Source organism: Euprymna scolopes, chromosome 20 (genome assembly GCF_053919585.1).
Source record: "Euprymna scolopes isolate OS-2025 chromosome 20, ASM5391958v1, whole genome shotgun sequence".
Lineage (NCBI taxonomy): Eukaryota > Metazoa > Mollusca > Cephalopoda > Sepiida > Sepiolidae > Euprymna > Euprymna scolopes.
This window is the reverse complement of record NC_136501.1, coordinates 63,786,313-63,812,317: the sequence shown is the minus strand read 5'-3', so window position 1 is coordinate 63,812,317 and position 26,005 is coordinate 63,786,313. Positions and strand designations below refer to the sequence as shown.

Below are 26,005 nucleotides of genomic sequence, written 5' to 3'. Positions count from 1 at the left end.
TCTTTTAAGAATAGACACTGTTCCCTTTATGGCTGCTATATGTATTTCCTTACAGCTTGGTTTTCCAGTACAACTACCAATCACCAAAGAAATATAAAGGCCATATGTGTGTACACCTCTCCTGGTCAAGAAATATTAATGGCCATTTAGGATACTTCTGTCAAAGGAGACATTATATTGTATACGGACTTTCAATATATAGCATTCTTTAAACCACTTTTTCATTACTGAGTTACGGCCATTAACATATCAGATTAAATGCAATCTATTTAAATAATTACCTCGATGTCACTACTTATTCGACATAATAGCTTTGTTTCAACTGCAACTTTTCAACTTGTTTCAACTGCACTAATTAAAATTTTTTTAATTATTTAGTTTATTTAAATTTCAAGTTATATTTGATTTAATTTATTTTATCTGATATCTAAAACCGTTTTATTTTCAAACCAGAAAACTAGAAAACCAGAAGGAGAAATAACTGTGATAGCTTAATTGAAAAATTGTTTTAAACAGAGCACGTTATTAAATATTTCCTGTTTTGTTTTCATTTTGAAATATTATTCTAAGCTGAATTATTTTTTTTATTTTAATTCGGAGGAAATATTTTTCACTTATTCTTACTTTTTAAGTAACCTTTTTTATTTGTTAGAGAAAAATAATTAAAACTAATGTCCTCATTTACTTGCATCCTCACGAGGGAAGAGTTAATCACAGTGACGCATGTGAACAAAATCCATCATCTCCTGCTCTTTTTGTTTTTTGTTTATAAAATTTAATCAGTGTTTCCCATGAATTATTATAATAATTATACCACAGCAAGTGTGTTTAATTGCCTGCGAAACAGATTTTCTTTATAATTTATTTAATATCCTAAATTAAAAATGGTCAGTTTTTACGACGTGACCCAGCGTCGTTTAACCCATAGAAAAAAAATGGTCAATGTCAAGTTTCTTTCCAACTCCTCAAAAAAACTTTAAAATGACGTCTTTTAATGGTTTTCGATAGTGCTAAAAATATCACATTTAAATTTGGGGCAGATAAGTAGTTTTCATATGAAAAATTACTTTTTCAAAAGTGGGGGATCACTTTCCTATATAAACTTAACGTAAAATGGGCACCCACTTTCTAACCGCTTAATAATTTCTTCATATCATAAAACAAATTTAACTGTGATATTCGTTTTCAGCACCACCAAAAACCGGCGCTGTTTTTTTTTAGTAAGAGATTCGTTTATTTTTCATAATTTAGGATGTAAATAATATATTTTTGTTTTTCATTTTTTTTTGAGGTGGGTATTCAATTATAGAATTTGTATAGATTTTACCAGGTGCTTTTGTAGTTTACTTAACCACCTCCTAATGTAAACAGAATTTTTGTGAAATGTTACACTGCAGAGGCACCTATTCACAACTATACAAGTTGTATAATTAAAAAAAGAACGAAAAACAAAAGTATGCTTTTGTCAACTTACTAACAGCATAATTAGCGTCCTAAGTTATGAGATCAAAAACTGAACACATCTCTTAGTAAAAAAAAAAAAGCGCCAATTTTCGGGGGTGCTGAAAACGAATATCACAGTTAAATTACTAGGTGACAAGAAAGTGGGTACTCATTTTACGTTAAATTTATATAGGAATGTGATCCCCACTTTTTGAAAAAGTAATTCCTTCATATCATGAAACTACTTATCTGCCCCAAATTTAAGCGTAATATTCGTTTTTAGCACCACCGAAAACCATAAAAAGTCGTCATTTTAAAGTTTTGGGGGGAGTTGGAAAGAAACTTGACATTGACCAAAAAAATCAATACCTGTTTTTTTGTGGCCTAATACGTTTAAGCAGTCTTTATAAATAATATGGAAGAAGAAATTTTGAAAAAAAAAAAAAAAAAATATTTTAGCGTGGGGAATAACTTTTCTCTATAAATTTAACGTAAAATGAGAACCCACTTTTTGGCCACAAAGAATTCAACGAGACAAATAAAAAATTTTTTAGTTTTTTTTGTGGTGGTGGTGGTGGGGGGCGGGAATTACATTTGAAACATAAAATAACGATAAATTTAATTAATTTTTATGAAACTATTCTGTACTTTCACCTAAAAAATTTATAAGCAGAACGAACCCCAAAATAGGACAAATTCAATTTTTTTTAGGAGGAGGGAAGAGGATGATTATATTAGAAATATAAAATGACGAAAAATGTCATTCAATTGTTTTTGGAATTAATTTTTGGTAGATCTTTTTTTCTTTTTTTTGCGATTGCACGGGCATTTATTGCTATTTTTATTGAAACGAACGTTGTAATTATTTATTTTTAATTATCTTTTCTTTGGAGGGGGGTATTTCCATTGCTCAATATCCGGAGGATAGTTTCTTCTCTTTGTAGCCCTTCTGCCGAAATATCTGGTGGAGAGGGTATCACATACTTCTTTTTTGGGGCGATTACATTTACATGTTTTCATCCGTTCTTTTATTTTTGTTGTGGGGGTATCCACGTTGCCCATGATGAAAATAATTAGTATATCGGTGTGTTTCAAACAGAACTTCATGTCACCCCAGGCACCGCTGGGTACCCATGCTAGTATATATATATATATATATATATATATATATATATATATATATATATATAAAGAACAAGTAGTTAATAAAACACGTTAAAAAACACTTTGAAAAAGAGTTAAAAACATATTTAATTTTAAAGAAGGAAGTACAAAATAAGTAGATAGTCCTTAATCCGGGGAGTTTCCAAGAAATACTTTCCTTCTCATCAGAGGGTAGGATTTGGCAAAATGTGGAATCGGATTTTGCTTGCAAAAGTATTTGATGAAGCTACAAGTAAGTCATAGATCTTACTTGGTAACAAATAGTGAAGGAGAGGGAATATGGCGAAGAAAATCATGTGAATGGATAGTCTGGTGAAGGGTAAAATATCCAATAACGGTAAAATCCAAAAATCAAAATCCAAAAAATAAGTTCTATCTCCTATTTGGTTTTATCGAGCTTTTACATCTGGTTGAGATTACTTTATAAATATTAACTCTTCAATATTTATAATATACTTTAGTTTTGCCATCTTGGATTATTTTGGTAAACTTAACTGTAATATTATATATACGTGTGTGTGTGTTTTCACGACTGGTTCCTTCTGTGGAAAGCAACCATTTACTAATCGCCTAACGAGGACTTTTGGTTTTAACCGACCATTTATACAAAACATTAGCATGTCCAGTGACACGACCATGTAAATTTGTTTATATTAATAAAATATATCTTGCTATTCTTTTTTTGAACACTCTTAATAACCTCATTAAATTCATTAGTTATCACTCTTGAATATGTTTAACCTGGTAATGTCAAAACATCGTTAATTCATGACTCGCACAGCAGCCACCAATTAGCGTAATGGTTAGGAGCCTTGACTGTCGTACAGGCGGTCGGGTTTCAATCCTGGCTTGAGGTAGGTGCCTGTCTAGCCTCTCTAATGAGCTGTGAAACAGTACTGTATGACTATATATATAAGCCTCATCAAAATATATTTATGAATTTCAACACAATTTTCAAACAAAATAAATATCTGTTTATTTTGTAATAATGCGTTGTTTTTGGTTTCAAACGTATATAATACGTATTTATTTTATTCAAACTCAACCGGCGCTTCTAAGGAACAAGAAATCTTAACACACACACACACACACACACACACACACACACACACACACATATATATATATATATATATATATATATATATATATATATATATATATATAGTCTTGGAAGTTTTTAACCTTTAAGACTATAGGAAAAAAAAAAGAAGAAAAATTGATTTGTTTTATCATTCGTCAAAAAACCATTTAGTCAGTAAGTCATTTAATCACCTGCAATCACTGCATCAGCTTGCTCTCTCGAATTCACTATAGTACTAGTAATAATTTATTTTTTAAGCATCATCAATTGTTTACCATGAAATACTGTTTAGGGGATTTAATATATATATATATATATATATATATATATATATATATATATATATATATATATATATATATATATGTCAGTTTTTTTATGTTGATCATTGACGTATGTTGTTATGAAGAATGAAATACAACTCGATTTAATTACTTCTAGCAAATACTTTGTTCTAGTCGGAATTATTTTCAAGTGGCAGTATGATAATAAAGGGGATATAACTCTGTATTCGTTCTGCAATTACCTCATTTAGAGCATAAAAAATAGTAGTTGTGAAAACTGAATTGCAACTGAATAACACTAAAGGGCAATGTCGGCTGGGGTCGGCTAGTACATAAATAACCCCTTCATTTTCAAAAGATCCGATTTTAATAAATAAGAAGTTAAAAACAAAGCTGCATGGTAAATGTTTTGAAAACATTTAGTGACATTCAAAATCTATTTAAATCCTGTATTAATTCAGAGGTTAATTCCTAATCGTATGTTAATCTGTGGATTGCCCTAATCTTTCTCTTTAGTTTTGTCATTCTTGTTTGTTATAGGTGTTGCTCTTATGATTTGTCGTTGCTGTCATTATCTCCACCTCAGTTTCACAATTTGTCTTTTTTATTTCTCTTCTTCTTTCTACCTTTTGAATTTTCCCTCCCCCTTTCTTCTTGTATCTCTCGATTCTCCTCACCCCATTCCCTTCTTGTATTTACCTCCTTCCTCACATTTTCTTTCATTTTTCCCCCTTTCTCCCATCTTTTTGTATTACTCTTCAGTCCTTCTTTGTCTATTTAGCCTCCCTCTCTTTTTTCTTCCTCTTCGCCCTGTTGCCCCTTCTTGTATTTCTTCTCCGCCTTCTCTTTTTGTATTCCACCTTTTTTCTCATCTGTTAATCTCTCCATTCCCTTTTTTTTGCATATATTCCCCTACTATTCATACTCCTACTCCTCCTCACTGTTTGTATTTCTCCTCTTCCTTTTCCCTTCTTTTCTGCATTTCACCGATAACCCCACCTATTATTTATTCCTGCCTCCTCTTGTATTTCTCTACCCACTATCATACTATTATTTTTCCCACTCCTTGTATTCCTCCTACTTTTCTCTTTTTTTCTGTATTTAACCTCTTACTCCATCTGTTATTCCCTCCTCCTCCCTTGCCTTGCATTTCTCCTTCTATTCCCTTAGTCTTACTTCTTTTCCCTTCTTGTATTTTTCCTCCTACCCTTCCCTTTCTATTTTGTATTTCACCTTCTTTTTCATCTATTATTCTCACCTCTTTCCTCTTCTTGTATTTTCCTTCTTTTTGCTTTTTCTTCTCCACCACATTTCAATCTTTTTCCTTTATCCTGTATTCCCCTCTTCCTCCTACATATTGAATTCCTCCCACTTTTACTTTTTTATTCTTCCTCTTTCTTATACTCCTCCTTCTTCTTCTCCTTTTCCTAACACCAACATTTTTGTTTTCACCAATTATCTGAAGTTATATCCAATTAAATAATAAACTGATTTATTGCATACGTTATTTCGGTTAAGTGGCTTCATTTACATGAATAATACTTTCTAATATCGATTTCTATTTCATGATAAACAAACATATCGATATTTAACAATGTTCTACTGTGATCAGAAGATTATTATGGCGGCCCAAGATCAAGACTTGATGAACAATGCGAAGAAGACTAGCCTGGGTGCCAGGTGTTGTCCAGATGTTTGGAGGTGTGTGTTGAGCCAAAAAAAAAAAAAAAAAAGTGGCAGTAGACAGGCAGGCTCGAACCCGTACTGCAAACGAGATAAAGAACGGGGGGAAAAAGTGACGTCTTTGCCGTTGCGTTCATTGCCAAATCGGAAGTGGTGAAGGTTTAAATTAAGACTAGTAAATCGAAAAGAGGGGATGACTTTCGAAAATATCGGCGAAAAAGTGATTCCTCCTTGTAAAAAAGTGCCTAGTTGAGGGTGAAGGAATTAATGTTTTTAGCCAATTTTTCGATATTTCTGAAAATCCGTCGCCTCTGTCGAAAGTTTTTGCGAGAAATACATAGATACATACATACATACATACATACATGATGGCAGCAAATTCGTTTTCGAACATTGCCATTACTTGATATAGCACAAAAAAAAAAAGATATACAGAAACACAAAAACAAATTCTTTTTGTTTATTTGCTTTTGTTGCTGTAAGATTATTTCATTAAGAATCGAAAGTGATAGTGATACAGATGTGGGTTCTGAAGAAAAATATTTTTCTTGTTTTTTTGTTTTGTGATGTAGGTTTGTATTGTTGAAATTCCCAGTTTATTTAGAGAGATGTATATCATTGTATTATAGGTATGAGTAGGTAAAAAAAGGTCTGTTCATAAGAAAGATGTTCCGTGTATTTGATTTTTGTTTATCGCTTCTAAAGATGATTTGCAGCACCATTGTCATTGGATTTAACGTGAGATATGTGAGGCACTGCAACACAGTCTAAAAACGGTCGAGAATTTCTAATTGGAATAAAAATTGATCCAAAGTTTTCAAGAATGTCTGTTTGGAATTAAAAGTGGTCGAAAATGGTCAAGAATTTCTAATCAGAATTAAAAATGGTCGAAAAAGGTCAAGAATTTCTAATTGGAATTAAAAATGGTCGACAATGTTAAAGAATTTCTAATCGGAATTAAAAATGGTTGAAAATGATCAAGAATTTCTAATCGTAATTAAAAATGGTAAAAAAAATGGTCAAGAATTTTTAATCAGAATTAAAAATGGTCCAAAATCGTCAAGAATTTCTAATCAGAATTAAAACTGGTTCAAAATCGTCAAGAATTTCTAATTGGAATTAAAAATGGTTAAAAATGTTCAAGAATTTCTAATCGGTATTAAAAATGGTTGATAATGGTCAAAAATTTATAATCAGAATTAAAAATTATCGAAAATGGTGACACTTTCTAGTCGGAATTAAAAATGATCCAAAATCGTCAAGAATTTCTAATCGGAATTTAAAATGGTCCAAATGGAATCTGTGTTAAATCAACCATTTCAGCAAAAATAACCTTAGTGACACTCAATATGGTTTCCGTTCTGCTAGATCTACAGCAGATATGCTTACGGTTTTATCTCATAGGATTAGCGAATCTCTCGATGGAGGCAACCTTTCTAGGGCAATTGCTCTTGACATATCAAAGGCCTTTGATAGGGTATGGCATAAAGGTTTACTTCACAAGATCTCTAGCTATGGTATAGCTGGAAATGTCGTCTCAATTATTAAAACATTTCTCTCTGATAGGTTCATAAGAGTAGTAGTGTATGGGCAAAAATCAGAAGCTCACAGTATTAATGCTGGAGTCCCTCAGGGGTCCATCCTGGGCCCAACTCTTTTCTTGATCTACATTAATGATCTTCCAAATCACATCCTTACATCATTTGTAGACATTTATGTTGATGACACTACCATCTATGGTAGCATATCTAAGATCGTAAACGATCAAGTTCTCTCCGATCCTCTCTCCTCTGATCGTGAGCACGTGGTACAATGGGGAAAGGAGTGGCTGATTACTTTTAATGCATCTAAAAGCAAGCTTCTATCTTTACATCATCAACGTTCTGATCCCCATCTGGCATCAATTGAAATGAATGGCTCTCATCTTGGGGAGGCCTCAAGTTTTGACAAGCTTCTGGGCTTGACCTTTACTCCTGATATAAGTGGAATATGTACATCTAATCTGTTGCCAAGGCTGCTGGAAAAATGGTGGGAGCCTTCTATCGATCAAGTAGATATCCATATAAGAGACAGGAGCTGCTAGAAAGGACTTGTCCTGCCTCGATAGAGTTCAAAATAGACTTTGTAACCTCGTAGAAGATGTCCTTTTCTCTTCCCTGCAACCTCTATCTCACAGAAGAGATGTTGCAAGTTTGTCTCTGCTTTATCGTTATTTTTATGGCAAGTGCTCGACTGAGCTTCAATCTATGGTCCGCCCTCACCAAACTTTCACAAGAAACACTCGTCTAGCTGAAAACACTATCAATAATTCCCCCCACTCTTTATCTTTGCCTAAACCTAAACGTAGATTCCATGAACAAAGCTTCTTTCTTAGAACTGCTCGCCTGTGGAATTGTCTTCTGTTTTCCTGCTTTCCAGCTGACTACAATACAGTTGTCTTTAAGTCCAACGTAAACAAGTTCTTGATGAGTCGTTCCACTTAAGTTAACAAATTTACCAAATTTCCATTACTATCAATTACTATATTGTCCAATTGACTACTGTACACTCTTAACCCTTATTCTCAAGTGGTCTCTGGGCCTTGATAATTGGTTATGCCTATGTAAAAAAAAAATGGTCAAGAATTTTTAATCAGAATTTAAAAAGAATAAAGAGAAAAACATACCTTGGTATTTTGAAAAGTGCTCGCATCGGATGCTGTTCAGACAGTGGAGGATCACCATCAGCTAACTCAATCGCTGTCACTCCGAGGGACCAGACATCACAACGGATGTCATATACATAGTCAAGTTGCTGCTCACAAGCAATTACCTAAAATAAGAATGCACACAAATGATTGGGCTATAAACATTAAATTGTCTAGAAACAAGGACAAAAACTAAAATACTTGGAGAATTCATAAAAGTTTTGAGTTTCTTTCACCCAACTCTTTTCAAGAAGAATCACTTAATGGTTTCACTATCATTTTGATATAACCATAATTAAAATTAGGATTATCATTATTTTCGTCAAAATTGAAAATATTTTCTAAATTTTCAACGTTACGGAATTCGTATTTTTTTCACCTGACTCTTTTTAAAAAGAATCACTGAGGGATTTTACGTACAACGAAGATCTCCATTATTTTCCTCAAAGTTGGAAATATTTTCAAATTTTCACAAACTATAGGTAAATAGCTTCGCGACTTTGTGGATGCCTTGGGGATGGCAAAGTCTAAGGGAGAAACCTCAACAAAATATTCAGTTTGAAGTAAATTAAAAAAAAAAAAGCGAAAACTAGGCATCCAATACAGCAGCAAGTCCTGGGAACATCAATCTGAAAGAACTGTTAGAAATGAGTCAGACACCAATAGGCGGATGGTGAAACACTGCAACATCTTTCTGGCAAATGGAATATTCGAATATCTGTGTATCTCAAATAGAGATCAAGTGGGAAGGAGGTCCTTGATTTCTGAGAACTTGAAACAAATTGATAATGGTAAATCTAGAACTTATATCACAGTTAAAAGCAATTCATAGACGATTTTGTATGCATTGATAATGCCGAGCAGTTTCAAAATACAAAATATTTGATACATCTAAAAGAGTTAGAATTGAATGCTGAACCCAGAGTAACACGAGTCATATTTCTGGACTTTGATATAAACATTTTTCATATCGTCCGTATGCCCCTTTTGCATATTTTTACGGCGGAGGGGGGGCAATATGTCCGCGTTTCTGGGAATAACTCGCTTAACTCTAAGACCAGCTTCTTCTTTTTTAATAAGACGAATGATTAAACAAACTGGTGATCAAAATAAAATATTTAGACAATTAAATAAAGCAACCTACCGCCATATTGATATTTTTAAAACATTTTATATTAATCAAAGTAGATTAATAGAGCAAATCGAAAAGTTTATAAGAAATGAATTACAAAATGTATAACTTCAACTTCGACTGTATAGCTACAGTAGACACTGTAGTGCACTAACCTAGATACAGTGTTAGCTTGCCTTTCAGTCAGACATTGTCTGCAATGCTGACAGGGGGACCATATTAACAGGACAAACCTAAATCTCCTTATCACCTGCCCAAGCCTGCATCCGAAGACCCAATTCCTGCTTCAAACCATATAGCCACAGCAGATGCTGCAGTGTACCAGACTAGATGCAGAACATCAGTGTCTTATTAGCAGGGCTATGACAACAGCATATTTATTGATTTTAAACTACCAGTAAAAATAAAATCTATATATAATGATCAGCCCCAACAATTTCTGCACATTTACCATTTGTTTTTATGGTAATCAGGCAAAAAATTAACATGCTATAGTTAAATATTTAGCAGTTTATAAAGAATCGGAATCGGTAATTGTATTGGAATTGAGAATTTAATATGGAATCAGTAAAAATATTGGAATATAAGCAATGTTGAGCCTGGCCAGTACCAGATGGGTGACCATTTGGGAAATTTCCAGGCTGGTATCTGGGGCCGCATTAATTCACTGGGAGCGATGCACCCCCAGTCTTCGTTAAGACATGTATTTAGGAGAAGGAAACTCTAATGTAAAAACCTGCGGTTTACTGTATATTCTGTCCCGTGGCAGTCGTCTGCACCGACAAAGGTTAACAGTAATGCCAAAAAGTGTGGGTGGTTCTACACAAAGCCCTCACCATTATAAACAAATCATCCGTGTGGATTTCCGAGCAACTTAGTTGTTGTGGCGGAAGCTCATACGTTGAAATCGATGAGAGATTCCATCATCTTTAAATGAGTCACAAACAATGGTTTTGTTTTCTTATACTTATTTTATTATTTCATTTTTCATTTTTTAAATTATTGAAATGATTTAACAGGTTTCGGACGTTCTCATGTTTTTTTTTTTAAGCATCCTCTTCAGAAACATGAGAAACGTGCTAAATTGTTTCAATGATTTAAAAAATGAAATATGAAATAAAGAAAACATAACAATTGTTTGCGACCCCACTCACTTAAATATACATTTTTCTCTCGTTGGAATCTGTTAACCCATTATATATATATATATATATATATATATATATATATATATATATATATATATATATATATATACGTTTTATTTTTTATTACCGTATCTTTCTGTTAAGTTACATTATTGTTTCAGCTACCCGGCCATTTTTTTTGGTCGTCTGTAGCTTCCTCAGACTTTTACAGAAATGTTCGTTATGATCGGATGAAAGAGTGAATGATGTCAGGAGAGGGGTGCGAGAAGAGCGGAAAAAGAGGAAGGGAACAAGGGGGAAAGGTGGGAGGGGGTGCTTGGTATGTCGGTAATGTTTTAGTTTTGGAGTTTAAGGACCTTAGGAGGTTGTGGGGGAGGGCCTGGAAAGTTGATTTCTGGTGTGGCTGAGGGCATAGGGATACTTGGAGGGGGAGGGGGATATGTGGGGGTAGGAGGAGGGGGGTTACTTTAAAATTCGAGTCTTAATGTTTAAGTTTTTGGCGTCTCGTTGGTGAGATGATTTCTTGATAAGTATGTCTTGACCTGTTGGGTGTTCGCTTAGGTTCGGAGGCCGGGAGGGGGCTATGATTCGGTTTATTTGGTTTTTATTTGTTGTTAATTGCTTGGAGAGGGTTAGCTAGTGGCTGCGCGCATGAGCACACATATGCGCACGTACACACATATATACTTAAAGAAACGTTCACATGTACACATACATCTCCGTTCCTCTTTTTTCCGCTCTTCTTGCACCCGTCCCCTGACATCATTCACTCTTTCATCCCATCATGACAAACATTTCTGTAAAAGTCTGAGGGAGCTACAGACGGCCAAAAAAACGACCGGGTAGCTGAGACAATAATGTAACTTAACAGAAATATACGGTAATAAAAAAAAAAAAAATAAAATAAAAATAAAACGCATATTTGCTCTACAACAGTATTGAGCACTTTCTTCAGTTTTTATTAATTACCATTTCTACTATATATATATATATATATATATATATATATATATATATATATATATATATATATATATATATAATATTTCATGATTCTTTGACGGGTACAAAATTTATATATCACAATCATGAAGGGAAGACCTGGGTGAAGAGGAGAGAAGAAAATAATGGGGGAGTCAGCTGAGCCGTTTCGCCCTCGCTTTATCAAAGCTATATCGAGGGATTTGTTTTTTGGGGAAAAAACGAATGGGAATCGAGAATATGTACAAATAAAATCACATTACGTTATGTATGGGAAGAAAAAGAAAAAAATATAGGCAAAAGCGATTGAAATAAAGCAAAGTTATATTACTCGGCAATCCACGAAACTAATCACGCTCAAACCCAAGAAGCATTCCTTCTGTTTACAGAGAGAAGGCCTTCTCAACCGTATTGGATTGTGTAATGGACTTTCGGTATTGTCGATCTGGTAGGGAACTGATGATTTTGCCCGTTGTGTTCCATCTGCGATTGACTGGATTTTGGATGGCTACAGTGTCACCAGCTTGTAACGGTGGAAGGTTGTGGGTATATTTATTGTATCTTTCTACTATTTTTGCATTGCGGTGGTGGAGCATTTCCTCGCGATGTTGTGCCGCTGACACCCATTCAGGATGAGGCTTGTAGAGGATTGGCTGTGAAGGGATGGAGTCACGTAGTCGATGGTGAAGTAATAATTGAGCCGGTGATAGGCCAATGCTTTGGATTGGGGGTATTCCGATACTGCAAGATGGCCCGGGCAACACTATCATTGTTCAAGGAACCGTGGGGGCCTGTGTTTCCTTTCACAATCCTCTTTGCAGTTTTTACTGCGAGCTCTGCCCTGCCATTGGATTGGGGATACGCAACAGAAGATAATCTGTGCCTAACACACCATGTTTTCAGAAATTCTTGGAACGTGCTGGAAGTGAAAGGTGGGCCGCCATCGGTGCTGAGTTCTTCTGGGGCACCATATGTTTGGAACAGTTGTCGGCATATGGACATCAATTTGGTTGTAGTAGTGTGACCTGATTCTAGGCGGTATAAAATTAGCCAACCAGTTAGCCCATCTGCGCAGGCAAGGTATGTGTGATCTCCAATATAAAAAATATCCATGACGATTTGTTGGAATGGCCACTCTGGGGATCGTGTTAGAATGATAGGCTCCCTTGGTTGACTAGGTGCGATGGTTGAGCATACCATGCAATTCGCCCTAATACTGCGGATTGATGCATCCATCCCTGGCCAGTACACCGATTTGTTGGCACGTGCTTTCATGCCAACTACTCCTTGGTGTGCAGAATGCAGGCAGTGTAGGACCTTTTTTCGTTGTGTTTTGGGGATGACGATCCTTCGATCCAACAATACTAGACCATTGTCAGTGCTAAGGTGGTGCCTCACCTCCCAATACTCACGGATTTCGGGCGCAGTGAGATTACGTGTTTTTGGGAAGCCTTGCTGTATTGTGTCTATTAATTTGTTATATTGTTGATCGCCACGACCTGCTGAACGAATTAGGTCTGGTGATATCATGGCTATATTACTGCTGTCTGCAAATGTTGCTATTAAGGCTGTTGACTCTGTTATGTTGCTTCTGTTGTTCGACTCCAGTATATCCATTTGAGAGGGTTTTGTTGGAAATACATCGAGGAGGGCTTGCACCATCGCCACTGGGTGGCGGGAAACTGCATCAGGGCCTCTGTGCCACTTCCTGGGGCAATGCTGTATGGTAAATCTGTATCTCAGGGTCTTTTCCTTTAGTCTAAAGAGCCGGGGGTTTTGGATCTTGCTCAGATCACGATCACCAAAGAGGTTCATGGTCTGTGACCACTATGATGTTTGGAGAACCCATGACGAACATACGGCATTTCTCCAATGCCCATGCTATTGCTGCTGCCTCACCCTCTATTGGTGCGTATCTGCGCTCAGCATCCGTGCAAAATCTGCTGCCAGCATATATCAGATGCCAACCTTCGGAACAGCAGATTGGGGCTTTTTCCATGGTACATTGGCAATGTTTTTGTAGGAGTAGGAAGCCCATTCCTTCTTTGCTCCAATCTGGAGCAAGGCAAGTTGCTCTGTCTTTGTCAAATGTTGCTACCCCCTTCTGGACTAGGTGAATTATAACTCGCTTGGAATCTTTGAATGCGTCTTCAAGGTTTTGATTCCAAGCAAATTTGGAGTTTTGTTTGACGAGGTCCCGAAAAGGCACCATAACTGGACCCAGTGAATATGCCCAGGCTACTTGGTTGACAAGCCCAAACCATGATCTGGCATCAGTAATTGTCCTTGAGACTGGAAAATCCTGTATCGCTTGTATCATGGACTCAGAAGGGGTCACTCCTGAAGAAGTTATCTGGAGGCCTCCAAATTGCACGACATCCTGACAGAATTGGAATTTGTCAGTGTTGAGCACAATTCCATTCTTAGCACATTGGAGCAGAAAATCGAAGGTATGATAAAATGCTCCCTCAATGCTAGAGTCATATAGCAGGGTATCGTCTACTATCTTCACCTTGCATGGGATATCTTTTATTATCTCATCGTATCTGCGAGTGTAAGCATCCCCAGATGCGACATATCCTTGAGGCATCCTAAGATACATGTATCTTCCCCACTCAGTTATGAAGGTGGTTAATGGTTGAGATTCTTTGTCTAAGAGAATCGAGTGGTATCCATCAACAGCGTCTAGGACTGTTTTCTTTGTTCTAGGTGGCACTTGCAGTGCCAACTGGAATGGCGACCCAGTATGGTGGGTTTCTCGCTTGCATTGAGAGTTAAGGTGTTGGTAATCTATTGTTCTCCGTGGATTACCATTCTTTTTGGCAGTTATTACCATAGTACTGCACCAATCAGTAGGCATACCCACGGGTACTGGAGCTATGATACCCTTTTCTACATCCTTCCAAAGGGCTTGTCTTACTGGTTCCTTGAAGTGGAAGGGTACAGGAATTGGGTTATGCCTGGCTTTAGGGATTTCTCCCTCTTTGAGGCGAATGTGGGCAGCTGGGCCGGACATGGCTGGAAATATCCCATCTTTGTTGAATGTCGTTTTGGCAAACTTTTCTAGGAGCCAGCTCTTAAGTTTGCCTATGTTATCTTCTGTTACGGGAAAAGGGAGGTTTTTGGGGCGATTTGGCAATTGATCTACACACTTTTTAGACTTGGTGTCTACCTTTTCATGTACGTCTGCTAAAGGGTTTGGAAAATGTTTGTGCAATATTCCCACATCGATGCAGGCTGCTCTGCTGAGATAAAGCCGTTGTATGCCCTTGCATATGTAGAGGGCTTGTTTAGTTGTTTTCCCTCTGACCACAAACTCAACTGGTAGCCAACCCTGACACATGAGTGTGAAACCTCCAACTGTTCGTATGATCTTTCTTGATTGGACAAGACTAATCTCTGTGAAGCCCATTTTGATTAAATGCTTTGGTCCCCCAAGACAAATGGCGGCACCACTGTCGGGAAAAACCTTTAGCGTTGTACTACAACTCGTAGGGATATTGACAGCTTGTCTGGGATCTGGTTTTGGTGAGAATGGGATTACTGATGCATTTATTTCAGTTAACAGATCACCTTCTGTAGTCATAATGGTGCCCCTCATTTGATCGAATGTGATATGGGCCATGAGTGTATTCATGGGAGCTTCTTGGTCTTCAAAACTTTTTATCACTGCCGGGTAATATTTCTTTGTCCGGCACACTGCTGAGAAATGGTTAAGTTTCCCACAAGTGTTGCACACTTGATTCCATGCCGGACATGTTAAATGGCGGGCACTTGTCCTTGGAGTAACGTGTTGGTGACTACCGCAACCTATGCAGGTTTGACGGGGTTCTTTATCAGCAATGTTATCGTTGTGAGTAGCAGTAGAGCTAGTGCGAATATTGCCTCTGCTAGTCCGTACAGCACTGTTTTTTTTTTTTTGCGATACATTGACATCCGGACTGTAGCTATGTCTGAGGTATCAGTCATTGCGCTTTGGTCCCGTAGTGCAGACTCAAATGCCTCAGCATGACAAATATTTTGGTTGAGAGTTTTTAGCAACCCGGCTTTTGCCAGTAGATCGGTCTGAAGCGTATCATTCGATATCCCTTTGATAAATTGGCCCTTGATGTAAATGTTGGACAGGTCGTGATCGCAGTTGGGGCATGAGAAATTACAGTCTATGGCCGTGGACCTAAGACGAACAAGGTATTGTTGGATGGGTTCATCTTCATGCTGTGATATAGATGCAAATGTCATCCGATGGACAATGGGATTTGATTTTTGAGTTACCAATGCTTCTGTCATCTCTAGCAGCTTGTCTGGGTTGGTGGTGAAGAACTTAGGGTACGTATTTATGATTGCGTTTTGAACGGATTCATCAGCGCAACTGTATAACTGGGTATTGGCCTGAGAAGTTGGCATGTCCGTTATTCTGGTGAATACTTCCCAGTCAATCTGAAATTTTCTGAATTGTTGAGGGGTCATTTCGAGATGAAGTTGGGGAGGCCTGGCAGCTGGTGCCTTAGCATAGGTGGTCTGGGTAGCGGGCTCCTTGGCTTGTCGAAGGATAGACAGAGCTTCTCCCATTGTTGTGATTCCCAATTCTCTTAGTATGGCTCGATCCATTACTTGAAGGTTTTCTTTCCTCAGTTTTTCCTTCACAAAAGTTGCAGCGTAGCTCTTGGCGGAATCGGCAGCAATGCCTGCTTTGAGGAAATAGTCTTCCCAATCTTCTGTCTCAAATCCTGTTCGTAGCACCATATTGGATTGTGTAGTGGACTTTCGGCCAGCGTTCAAGTTGTGGATAACTTGACAAAGACTAAAGTTACTTCTCATGAAAGAGGAGAACTATTTATGGCACAATGGGAGATTCCATTGTGCACACATGGGCCAGTCTATTCTTTGGATTGTGATTGGCTGAATCACCTGATTGGATATGCTTGTACATAAATACAAGCCCTCAGTCCAGCTCAATCTGGTGTCTGTCTTGTGCATAAGCTGGACCCTTGGTAAGTGTTGCTGCTATTATTATTATTGTTGTTATTGTTGTGTGTTATTGACTAACACAGTTCTTTTGATTATTCTATAAACCGAACGTAAACAGTCTCTAAGAGCTTTAAATGAACTAATGAGTGAGCACGACTCCGGATTGAAAAAGAGTTTGTACAAAAGTTCGCTGGATGAAAGAGTCCAACAACACGTACCTACCAAAATCAGAAATACATACCAAACAACAGACGTACTTGCCAACACATAGGGTCTTCAATTACTGACCATTTTATAAAAAACAGACATGCGCAGCGAACTCTTTTTGAAATCCTGAGTCGTGCTCACTCATTATTCCATTTAAACATCTTGGAGACTGTTCACGTTCGGTTGAAAAGGCCTTCTCTCTGTAAACAGAAGGAATGCCTCTTGGGTTTAAGCCTGACTAGTCTCTAGCATTTTCGAGTAATATAACGTTGCTTTATTTTAATCGCTTTCCCCATTTTTCCGGATACATAACGTAACGCAACGTGATTTTATTTATGCATATTTTCGATTCCCACTCGGCTTTTTTTTTCTACAAAAAATCCCTCGTTACAGATTTGAGAAAGCGAGGACGAAACCGGTCAGCTGACCCATTTTTTCCTTCTCTTCTCTTCACCTCGTGGACTTTATTTTAAACGTTTTTAATCATGAATTTAAGTCTTCCCTTCATGATTGCGATATATATATATATATATATATATATATATATATATATATATATATATATATATTAGTTATAGACCGATTCCGTAATAAATTCCCGATTTCGATACAATTACCGATTCCGTAATAAATTGCCGATTTCGATATAATTACCGATTCTGTAATAAATTCCCAATTCCGATACAGATTACGCTTTCGATTCCGATTCTTTATAAATCTCTAAATAGTTTACTATAAAATTGTTATTTTGTCCTGATTACTGGAAAATACATCTTAAATAAGCATGTATTTTCTCAAACGTAAAAATACACTTGTGACGGGGTGATCTAGAGATTTTAGTCTCACTGAAATTTTAAATCAATCAATATTTATTATTTTATTATTGCTACAAGCAGTGAAAGATGTTTTTATAAAAACAAAATCAAATAAAATAGGTAATTAAAGGAATCGTTTTTCCCCCGATTCCGATACCCCAAATAGCTCTGATTTTTCCAATCCCGACTCCGATTCGGATTAATCATCTCCACACTTATATATATATATATATATATATATATATATATATATATATATATATATATATATATATATATATACATATATATATAGTTACTAGCAAAGAAATACGACTAAAGGAAACCTATCTTTGCTAGATTATATGACAAATTAGTCCTCACGCGAAAGAGCAGGACACAAAATGTTTTAAATAATAATAATAGAATAACAATAACAAAGACTTTCACTGGCGAGGACTACTATTGACCGTAACCAGTTATACGGTCCTTTTGAAATTTTCATCTCTATTTTTCTCGTTATGTACTGAATATTTGTTAATGAAACCTATATGAAATATGTTCCTTATTAAATTTTAAAGATTTTCTATTATGAAAGAAGTTTAAAAAAATTTAATCTAAAAAAATTTATTTTAAAGTTTTTGTTAAAAAAAATTCAGATTTTCTCATTATTCAGACCTGTATTACAAAGAGGGAGTTGCAAAAAAATGAGTTTTGGTGTGAGGAGAAATACAAACAGAAACAGAGAGAATATTCAGACCTGTAATAATACAAAGAGGGGCTTGCAAAAATGAGTTGTGGTGTGAGGAGAAATACAAACTGAAATAGAGAGAAGGAGGGTTTTAAAATATAAGCTTAAAAAGATAAGATATAAATTTTACAAAGTAAGGTATAAAAATTTAATTTAAATTAAATCAAAAAATTACCTTGGATTTATTTTATGTAATGTACATTTTGCTGCAATTTAAAAACATTATCTTTCATCTAGCAATTAATGATATAGATATAAAATTTTCAATGATTTTTTTTAAGTGCAAAAAAATGTACATTACATAAAATAAATCCAAGGTAATTTTTTGATTCAATTTAAATTAAATTTTTATACTTTACTTTGTAAAATTTATAAAAGTGCACTTTGAAGAAAAATAAATTTCAAATTAAATCTTGTACATTTATTTTTAAAGCCTATAGTAAAAACATTTTGTTTAACAATTTTCATACCTTGGATGAAATGCTTTTCTAACTTGCATCTTGTCTTTTTAAGATTATATTTTAAAACTCTCCTTCTCTTTATTTCAGTTTGTATTTCTCCTCACACCACAACTCATTTTTGCAACCCCCTCTTTGTATTATTATTTTTAAAGCCTATAGTAAAAACATTTTGTTTAACAATTTTCATGCCTTGGATGAAATGCTTTTCTAACTTGTAGACATATGCTACACTACTCGACCCACAAAGAATTCAGGTAATACTTGAGAGAATGATTTTATATTATTCTATTCTCAGAAGAATGTCAATGCATTGATTTATAAAAAAACATAACTCAGCTTTATTGTGGAAGGTTTGTGTTGGGTGGCAGCTCACTGCTAGTATTTGATCTCTCTCTCTATTGCTAAAACAAAACAAACTACTCTCAACTCAGTTCTAGACTATGTTATGTAATGAACCATGACCTTTTTGACTACTTCGCCTCTTGTTTGATAGCGTCAGCTTGTTACAAAACAAGTTCAATAACCAGGACGAATCATTCTCATTGTTTTCTGATTTATTCTGGATTCTCAGTGTTGTCTAACATTCCTTTCCACCTTACTTTCCAAAATGTTCATTCATAAACATTTTAACTGCATTTCTCGTCCCCCATTCATCAACACATTGCCACCTTATATTGAATCGAAAACAAACAAACAAACAAACAAACAAACAAAAAAACAATAACATCAGCCATTGTATGTTCTAGTAATAGAATAACAATGTGATAAATTAAAATATTAAAATGAGACAAATTCTGACTAGAAAAAAAAATAATGCCAACAATACAATCTTCAGACTCACACGAGATGCTGATAATATTGCTGCTGCTGCTGATGGTGATGACGATGGAACATTAACAAATTACAAAATCGAGATCGAAATCTAGTGAGAAATTCAAGTTTTTCGCTACACTACCATTATAATCATGGTAGATGTTCCATGAAGTACCAATCTCTTCACCTCCGCAAAACATTCACAGCAAAACTCCTGCAGCCGAAGTATGTGTAAAATTCCTTTCTTCCTCTGCATACCAAGTTCTATACGGTGCTTCTATAAGCAGCGTTCTTTTCTAATAATTTTCTGCTCACATCACGGGCCTTCTCCCACCTTACTATAGGATGACCGTTTTCAAATCCAGTGTAACCTAATTCTTTCTAAGTAATAATATTCTGATCGATCCAACCGTTGCCCGCAATCTTCAAAGTGTTTGCCTCACTAGCAAAGTGATACAAGCCATTAAACTGTTGTCATCATCTTTTTGACATTGATGATCAATAAAACCTTTGTTAATACACAGCTTTCTAGAATAGCTTGTGAAGACTGAAGAATATCTTCTGTTTCTATTATTTATAATTAAAGCTTTTTCAACTACAAAATTATTTAAACACTATTTGCTTTGTTGTGTATTTTATCTCTTGTTCTTCGGTGCTTTTTACTTCCATTGTTAAAAAAAAATAGTAGATCACAGTAGACAGGAAAAGGAATAAAAACAATCTTAGATTTCAGTTCAATTAAAAAATTTCTTTGTTCTTCTCCAAGCTGTGTCATATACGGGTAGGCACCCCAATTCATGACTCTTCGATATTGGCGGTAATCATGCCTCAATTTTTAAAACTAAGATCAGGTAAATGACATTTGACCAATACCACGTGTGCTTCTGCTTCTGTTCAAATCTTCGTAATTTTATAAATTTTTTTTCTTAATTTCAACATACTATGTTTGAAACAGGAAGCCACTACTATATTCTGCACATATCGTTCATTGTCTGACCAAAAGGAGAAAGAAACCCAGATTTTGGTTTTTCTGTCTGTCTGTCTCTTTTTTTTCTTTCTCGGCAAGAGGACTAGTCGTATCAGCTATAAATCCTAAGCCTCACTTATTGCTCTTAATATAGATTTGTGAGGCACAATCAAATGGAGTATGTTATCTTTTACTGTACTCAGAAGAATGACAACACTAATTTATAAAAATATAAATCAGATTTATTGCGGATGTTTGTATTAGCTGGTGGCACATTGTTGGAATTTGGTCTCTCTCTCTCTGACGTCAAAACAAAACAAACTGCTCTCAACTGACTTCTAGCCTATGTTATGTAATTCACTATGTCCTTTTCGACGACTGATTCACCTCTTGTTTGATGGAGTCAGCTTACAACAAAGCAAATTCAATAACCAGGACGAAACATTCTCATTGTTTTCTGATTTATTCTGGATTCTCAGTGTTTGGGTAGATTCTCTTACAAAGATAAAAAAAAATAAAGAAGGCAATACCTGTCTCATAACAACAAACAATATACCATACTCCAATCCTCACCTCCAAATAAAAATATATGAATAAATAAAGAAGGAGGTAATACCTGGGAGGATTGTCTCATGAAACACAATAGATACTACACTTCATCCTCACCAAAAACAAGGAGTAGGTAATAATCAGAGGATGGATACTGTAACGTCGAAGAAAGAAAGAAAGAAACAAACAAACAAACAAGGGTAAAACATGAAAATCCGACTCGGCATGTTTTTAAGTGCAAATGAAATGCATTTATTCATGGTTCTTCCAAAACAACATATTTAATTATATTTCCAAAGTCTTTTCGCACACGGATGTGCTTTTTAAAAGTCTCTGTTGCTGCCACCTCATGCTGGCACTAGCCAACATTTTCTCGCCGTTGTATTTACACATCCATATTCCCCGGTTTGCAACTTTCTTTTTTCTCCACCACATGGCATATTTTTCTCTCCTTTTCTTGTGACGCAAGCTCGCACACACTTGCTAATATGTGCTTTAATGGTTGCTGCTGCTAATACCTTCACAAGCCAGCTATCCCTCGTCTGCTGCTGATTCTCTCACAGGTTCCTATACGGGCTTTGTTACAATATTATACTACACCCCTCTCCTTTCCAAAGGAGGAGGTAGTACCTTTGAAATAGTTTACTTTGTCCAAAACATTCAACATTCGAACGAGATTAGTCGGGTATAAAGCTGCTCAATATTTTTCATAATTAATCCCAGGCAACGCCAGGTGTGACTGCTAGTTAAAAATAACTACCTTGGTACAGCTTAAAGGCATGCACATGAATCTATATTAGAAAAGATTAAATCCCTTTGTTCAAGGTCAGACTTAGTCAATTATTAATCCTTTTATATAACTGTCCAATTCTCTACCGATTCAATTGCTATAAAATGCAACCTTGTTTTTAACTCTATTTTCGACTCATCAGTTTTTCTTTTTTCTCCCATCATTTTTACCTACAGTTTTTATTTTTACTTTTATTCACACCTCATTTTTAAGACTTGGTTCTTCTTCTTCTTCTGTAGATTCGACTTTCCAATACAAGCATCTCTATATGAGGCTTTGTCGGTTAAGTTTGAAATGCCATTTTTGTCGATCTTTTTTGGTTAAGGTTGAAGTACCACTTTCGTTGCTCTGTCATGCTCCAGGTTGAAATAGCATTTTCATTAGTCTGTAACGTTTCACTTTGAAATAGCTTTTTTTATTAGTCTGTAACGTTTCAATTTGAAATAGCATTTTAATTAGTCTGTAACGCTCCAGTTTGAAATTGCATTTTCATTAGTTTGTACCGTTTCACTTTGAGATTGAATTTTTATTTGTCTGTGACGTTTCAGTTTGAAATAACATTTTAGGCAGCGTTTCACGGTTCAGTTTCAAATAGAATTTCTGTTAGTCTGTCATGTTTAAGCTTTGAATTGTATTTTTGTTGATCTGTCACGTTTCAGTTTGAAATAACATTTTCGTCCATTTTTTGGGATAGGTTTTAAATAGCATTTTCGTCAGACTGGCATGCTTTAGCTTTGAATGACATTTTTGCTCGGCTATCATGCTTATAATGTAGGAATAACATTTTCGCCAGTTCTTTATGCTTAAGGTTAGCATAACATTTTCATTGGTCTTTCACGCTTAAGTGCGAATCACTTTGCAGACAATATTTTTTATAATATATATTTCTACAAAACAAATGAATCTACAAATATTCAAAGACATTAATAACTTGAATCATAGAATGACAGAATTTAGTGTTAATTGAACCCCCTTACCTAAAAAGCAGTTGATATGCCGTAAAACATCAAACCGAACATCTTTTCGCTTTCATTTTGTACCCTTGACCTTTATTTTCTTCTTGTTCACGTCTTCTCTTTCTCCTAATTTATTATTATTACGAATTGGTTCACAAGGAGCTTTCCCACAAGTCATCAAAGATCTCTCCTTGAAAACAACCTGTGGTGCTCCCTGGAAGTTGAGTGACAACAAGTCTCCCCAGATTCCCAGTACTCTCCACCTCTTTCAATAACATTTACAAATGAATTTATATTATCGTAACAGCCGCTTACCATTGGTTACTTGCTTTGCTGGCAGAGGCCATTGGTCTCCAATGGAATTTGAGTGGCAATAAGCCTCCCCAAGGTCCCAGTTCTTTTTGCGTTTTTCCAGTGGAGGTCTGATCAGTGCTCTCTTCAGTCTTTCAATTCTCCTTGACTCTTCTTGGCTATTTGATATCACTCTTTTGGGGGTGGGGTGGTGATGGGGCAATGGGAGGGCATGGGGGAGGGAATATAGAACTTATAAATATGCAGCTTTAATGTTCTTGGTTCCATGTAACGCTTCTTCATGTTTTGTCTCTGCAACAGTTTGTCTGGCATGCACATGTGGTTCATGTGTATCAGTCTCCGCATTCAAGGGTTTTTCTTAATATTTCAGCTGTTTTCATTATTGTTATTCATTGTATCTTTGCAGCCATTCCTCTGATTCCAATTTCTCCCATTCTTTTTTCAAATTGTTCGGAATTGTTCCTTGTGTTCCTACTATTATAGGTATTATCCTGATTTTCTTCATCATCCATATTCCTTTTCAGCTCTCTGGCTAGCTCTGTGTATTTGCTCAGTTTTTCCTTTTCTTTGATATTCACCCTGTGATCAGCTGGAACAGCAAAATCTACGATTTGACAGGACTTTTCTTTCTTGTTAATTATTATGACATCTGGTCTTCTTGCTTGGATTGGTTTATTTGTTTGTATGTCCATGTCCCATAGGATTTTGTGATTCTCATTTTTTGTACCATTTGTCTGTGTGTTCAAAATGTAGTTGTTTGCATAATTCCCAGTGTCCTGCCCTCACCACTTGGTCGTGTCTGTTCTTGCATTCCTTTTGAACCAGTTTGCTGCATTTGCTTACTATAGGGTTTATCATTTCTTCTCTTTGTCCACAGGGTCTGCATTTGCTGTTTTCTTGTGTTTTGTCGATCTTTGCTCTGATGTGGTTGGTTCTTATCGAGTTATCATGTGCTACATTTATTAGGGATTCAGTTTCTCGGTTTACATGTCCTTTTCGCATCCATGTCCAAGTGTTTTCGTTATTCTCATCTTTTGTGATTCATATGAATCTTCTGTGTAGTTGTTTCTCTTCCCATTCTTCTTTTCTTGTCTTATCCTTTGTTTCTGTTTTGTTGATTTTTTCAGTGTCTCTTGTTGCCATAATTATCCTTTTGGTGTTCTGCATTATGTATTTTTTCAATTCTTTTTTGTGTCATTCACACAGTCTGCTATACTAACCAGTCCTCTCCCGCCATCTTTCCTTTTCACGTAGAGTCGGTCAACATCGTCCATTGGGTGTAGTGCATTGTGCATGGCCATGAGTTTCTTGGTCTTCTAATCGAGCTGTCTCAGTTCTTCTTTAGTCCATCATATGAACAGTCCAGAGTACCTTACCAGCGATACTGCCCATTATTATTATTATTATTATTATTATTATTATTATTATTATTATACACACTGGGACTTTTGACACAATTCATTATCAGTGGTTACTCACTGGTAATAATCGATGGTATTCTTTAGAGTCTGGGTGACAACAAGTTTCCCTAGATTTCCAGTATTCTCCACCTCTTTTGAGAATTATTAGAAATGACCTTGCATTATCGCAATAGCCGCTTACCATTGATTTGTTGCTGATAATAACGATTGGTCTTTTCTGAAATTTAGGTGGCAATAAACCTCTCCAAATTTCCACTAGTCTCCGCACTCATGCGTTGGAGGTTTGCTTTCCCTCCTTGGACTTTTATTATTATTATTATTATTATTATTATTATTATTATTATTAGTTTTCACACAAGTCATTATCAGTGATTGCACGCTGACAATAATCAGTTGCATTACCCTGAAGTCTGAGTGATAATAAGTCTTAAGATTTAATGTACTCGTCAAATCTTTTGATAACATTTGCAAATTAATTGTTATTATCGCAACAGCTGTTTACCATCAATTTCTCATTAGCAACAACCGTTAGTCTTCTTCGAAAGTTAAGTGCTAATAAGCCTTCCCAAGGTTTCAGTGCTCTCACATCTCTTCTAGTAGAGATCAGATTGGTACTCTTCCAGCTTGGTCTTTCCATCCTCTCTGATCTTTCATGACAATATGGTGTGATATCAGCTGAGTTTGGTGCCACTGTGTGTGTGTGTGTTTCTTCCCTTTCTGTGGCTGGCTGTTTCTATTTACTTGCCTCCCCACGAGGGCAGAGTTAGATACAAGGTCGGTTTTTAATGTGGGAAAAATCCAGCTCCTCAAAAAGGGACAATTGGGATAGGAACAAAAATAAAAATTGTCTCAGTCATGAAGGATTTCCCCTCCACTGGCCGAGGACAGAAAAGGTGAAGTATAGCATCAGAACAGATACTACACTGTCATCTTGGCCCGATGACCACAGCTTCAAAATCTAGTAGGTGATGTCCTTTTCTCCTCCTTGCAACCTCTTTCTTACAGAAGTAACATTGCAAGTCTGTCGCTGCTCTATCATTCTTTTGATGACAGAGCGTTAAGCTATGTCCCCCGCCCCGCAAAACATTCACAACAAACACTCGTTTAGCCACAACCACTGCCAACAATTTCCTTTACTCTCTGTACCTAAAACCAAATACAAATTCTACATTCTTTCTGAGAACTGCCCGCTTGTGGAACTCTATACAGTGGGGCTGCTTTCCAACTGATAACAACATGGTCGTTTTCAAGTCCAATGTAAACAAGTTTATTCAGGCATCCTCTTAAATAATAAAATTCTACCCAATTTCAACCATTACCGATTATAATATGTGTTGTCTCACCGTTCACCTGATACTCATTAAGTCTTATCCTTGAGTGGCCTTCAGGCCTTGATAAGCGGTGACTCCCT

The 26,005-nt window shown here is 35.9% G+C and overlaps 1 protein-coding gene across 1 annotated transcript in view; it reads right to left on the bottom strand.

Moving 5' to 3' along the window:
* The window catches only part of LOC145241445 (uncharacterized), a 571,697-nt gene that overhangs the window by 260,409 nt on the left and 285,283 nt on the right, over positions 1-26,005 (bottom strand). The window contains exon 7 of the mRNA XM_080104406.1: positions 8,324-8,469. Within this exon, the coding sequence (XP_079960532.1) occupies positions 8,324-8,469 (146 nt within the window). The remainder of the gene's footprint in view (positions 1-8,323; positions 8,470-26,005) is intronic.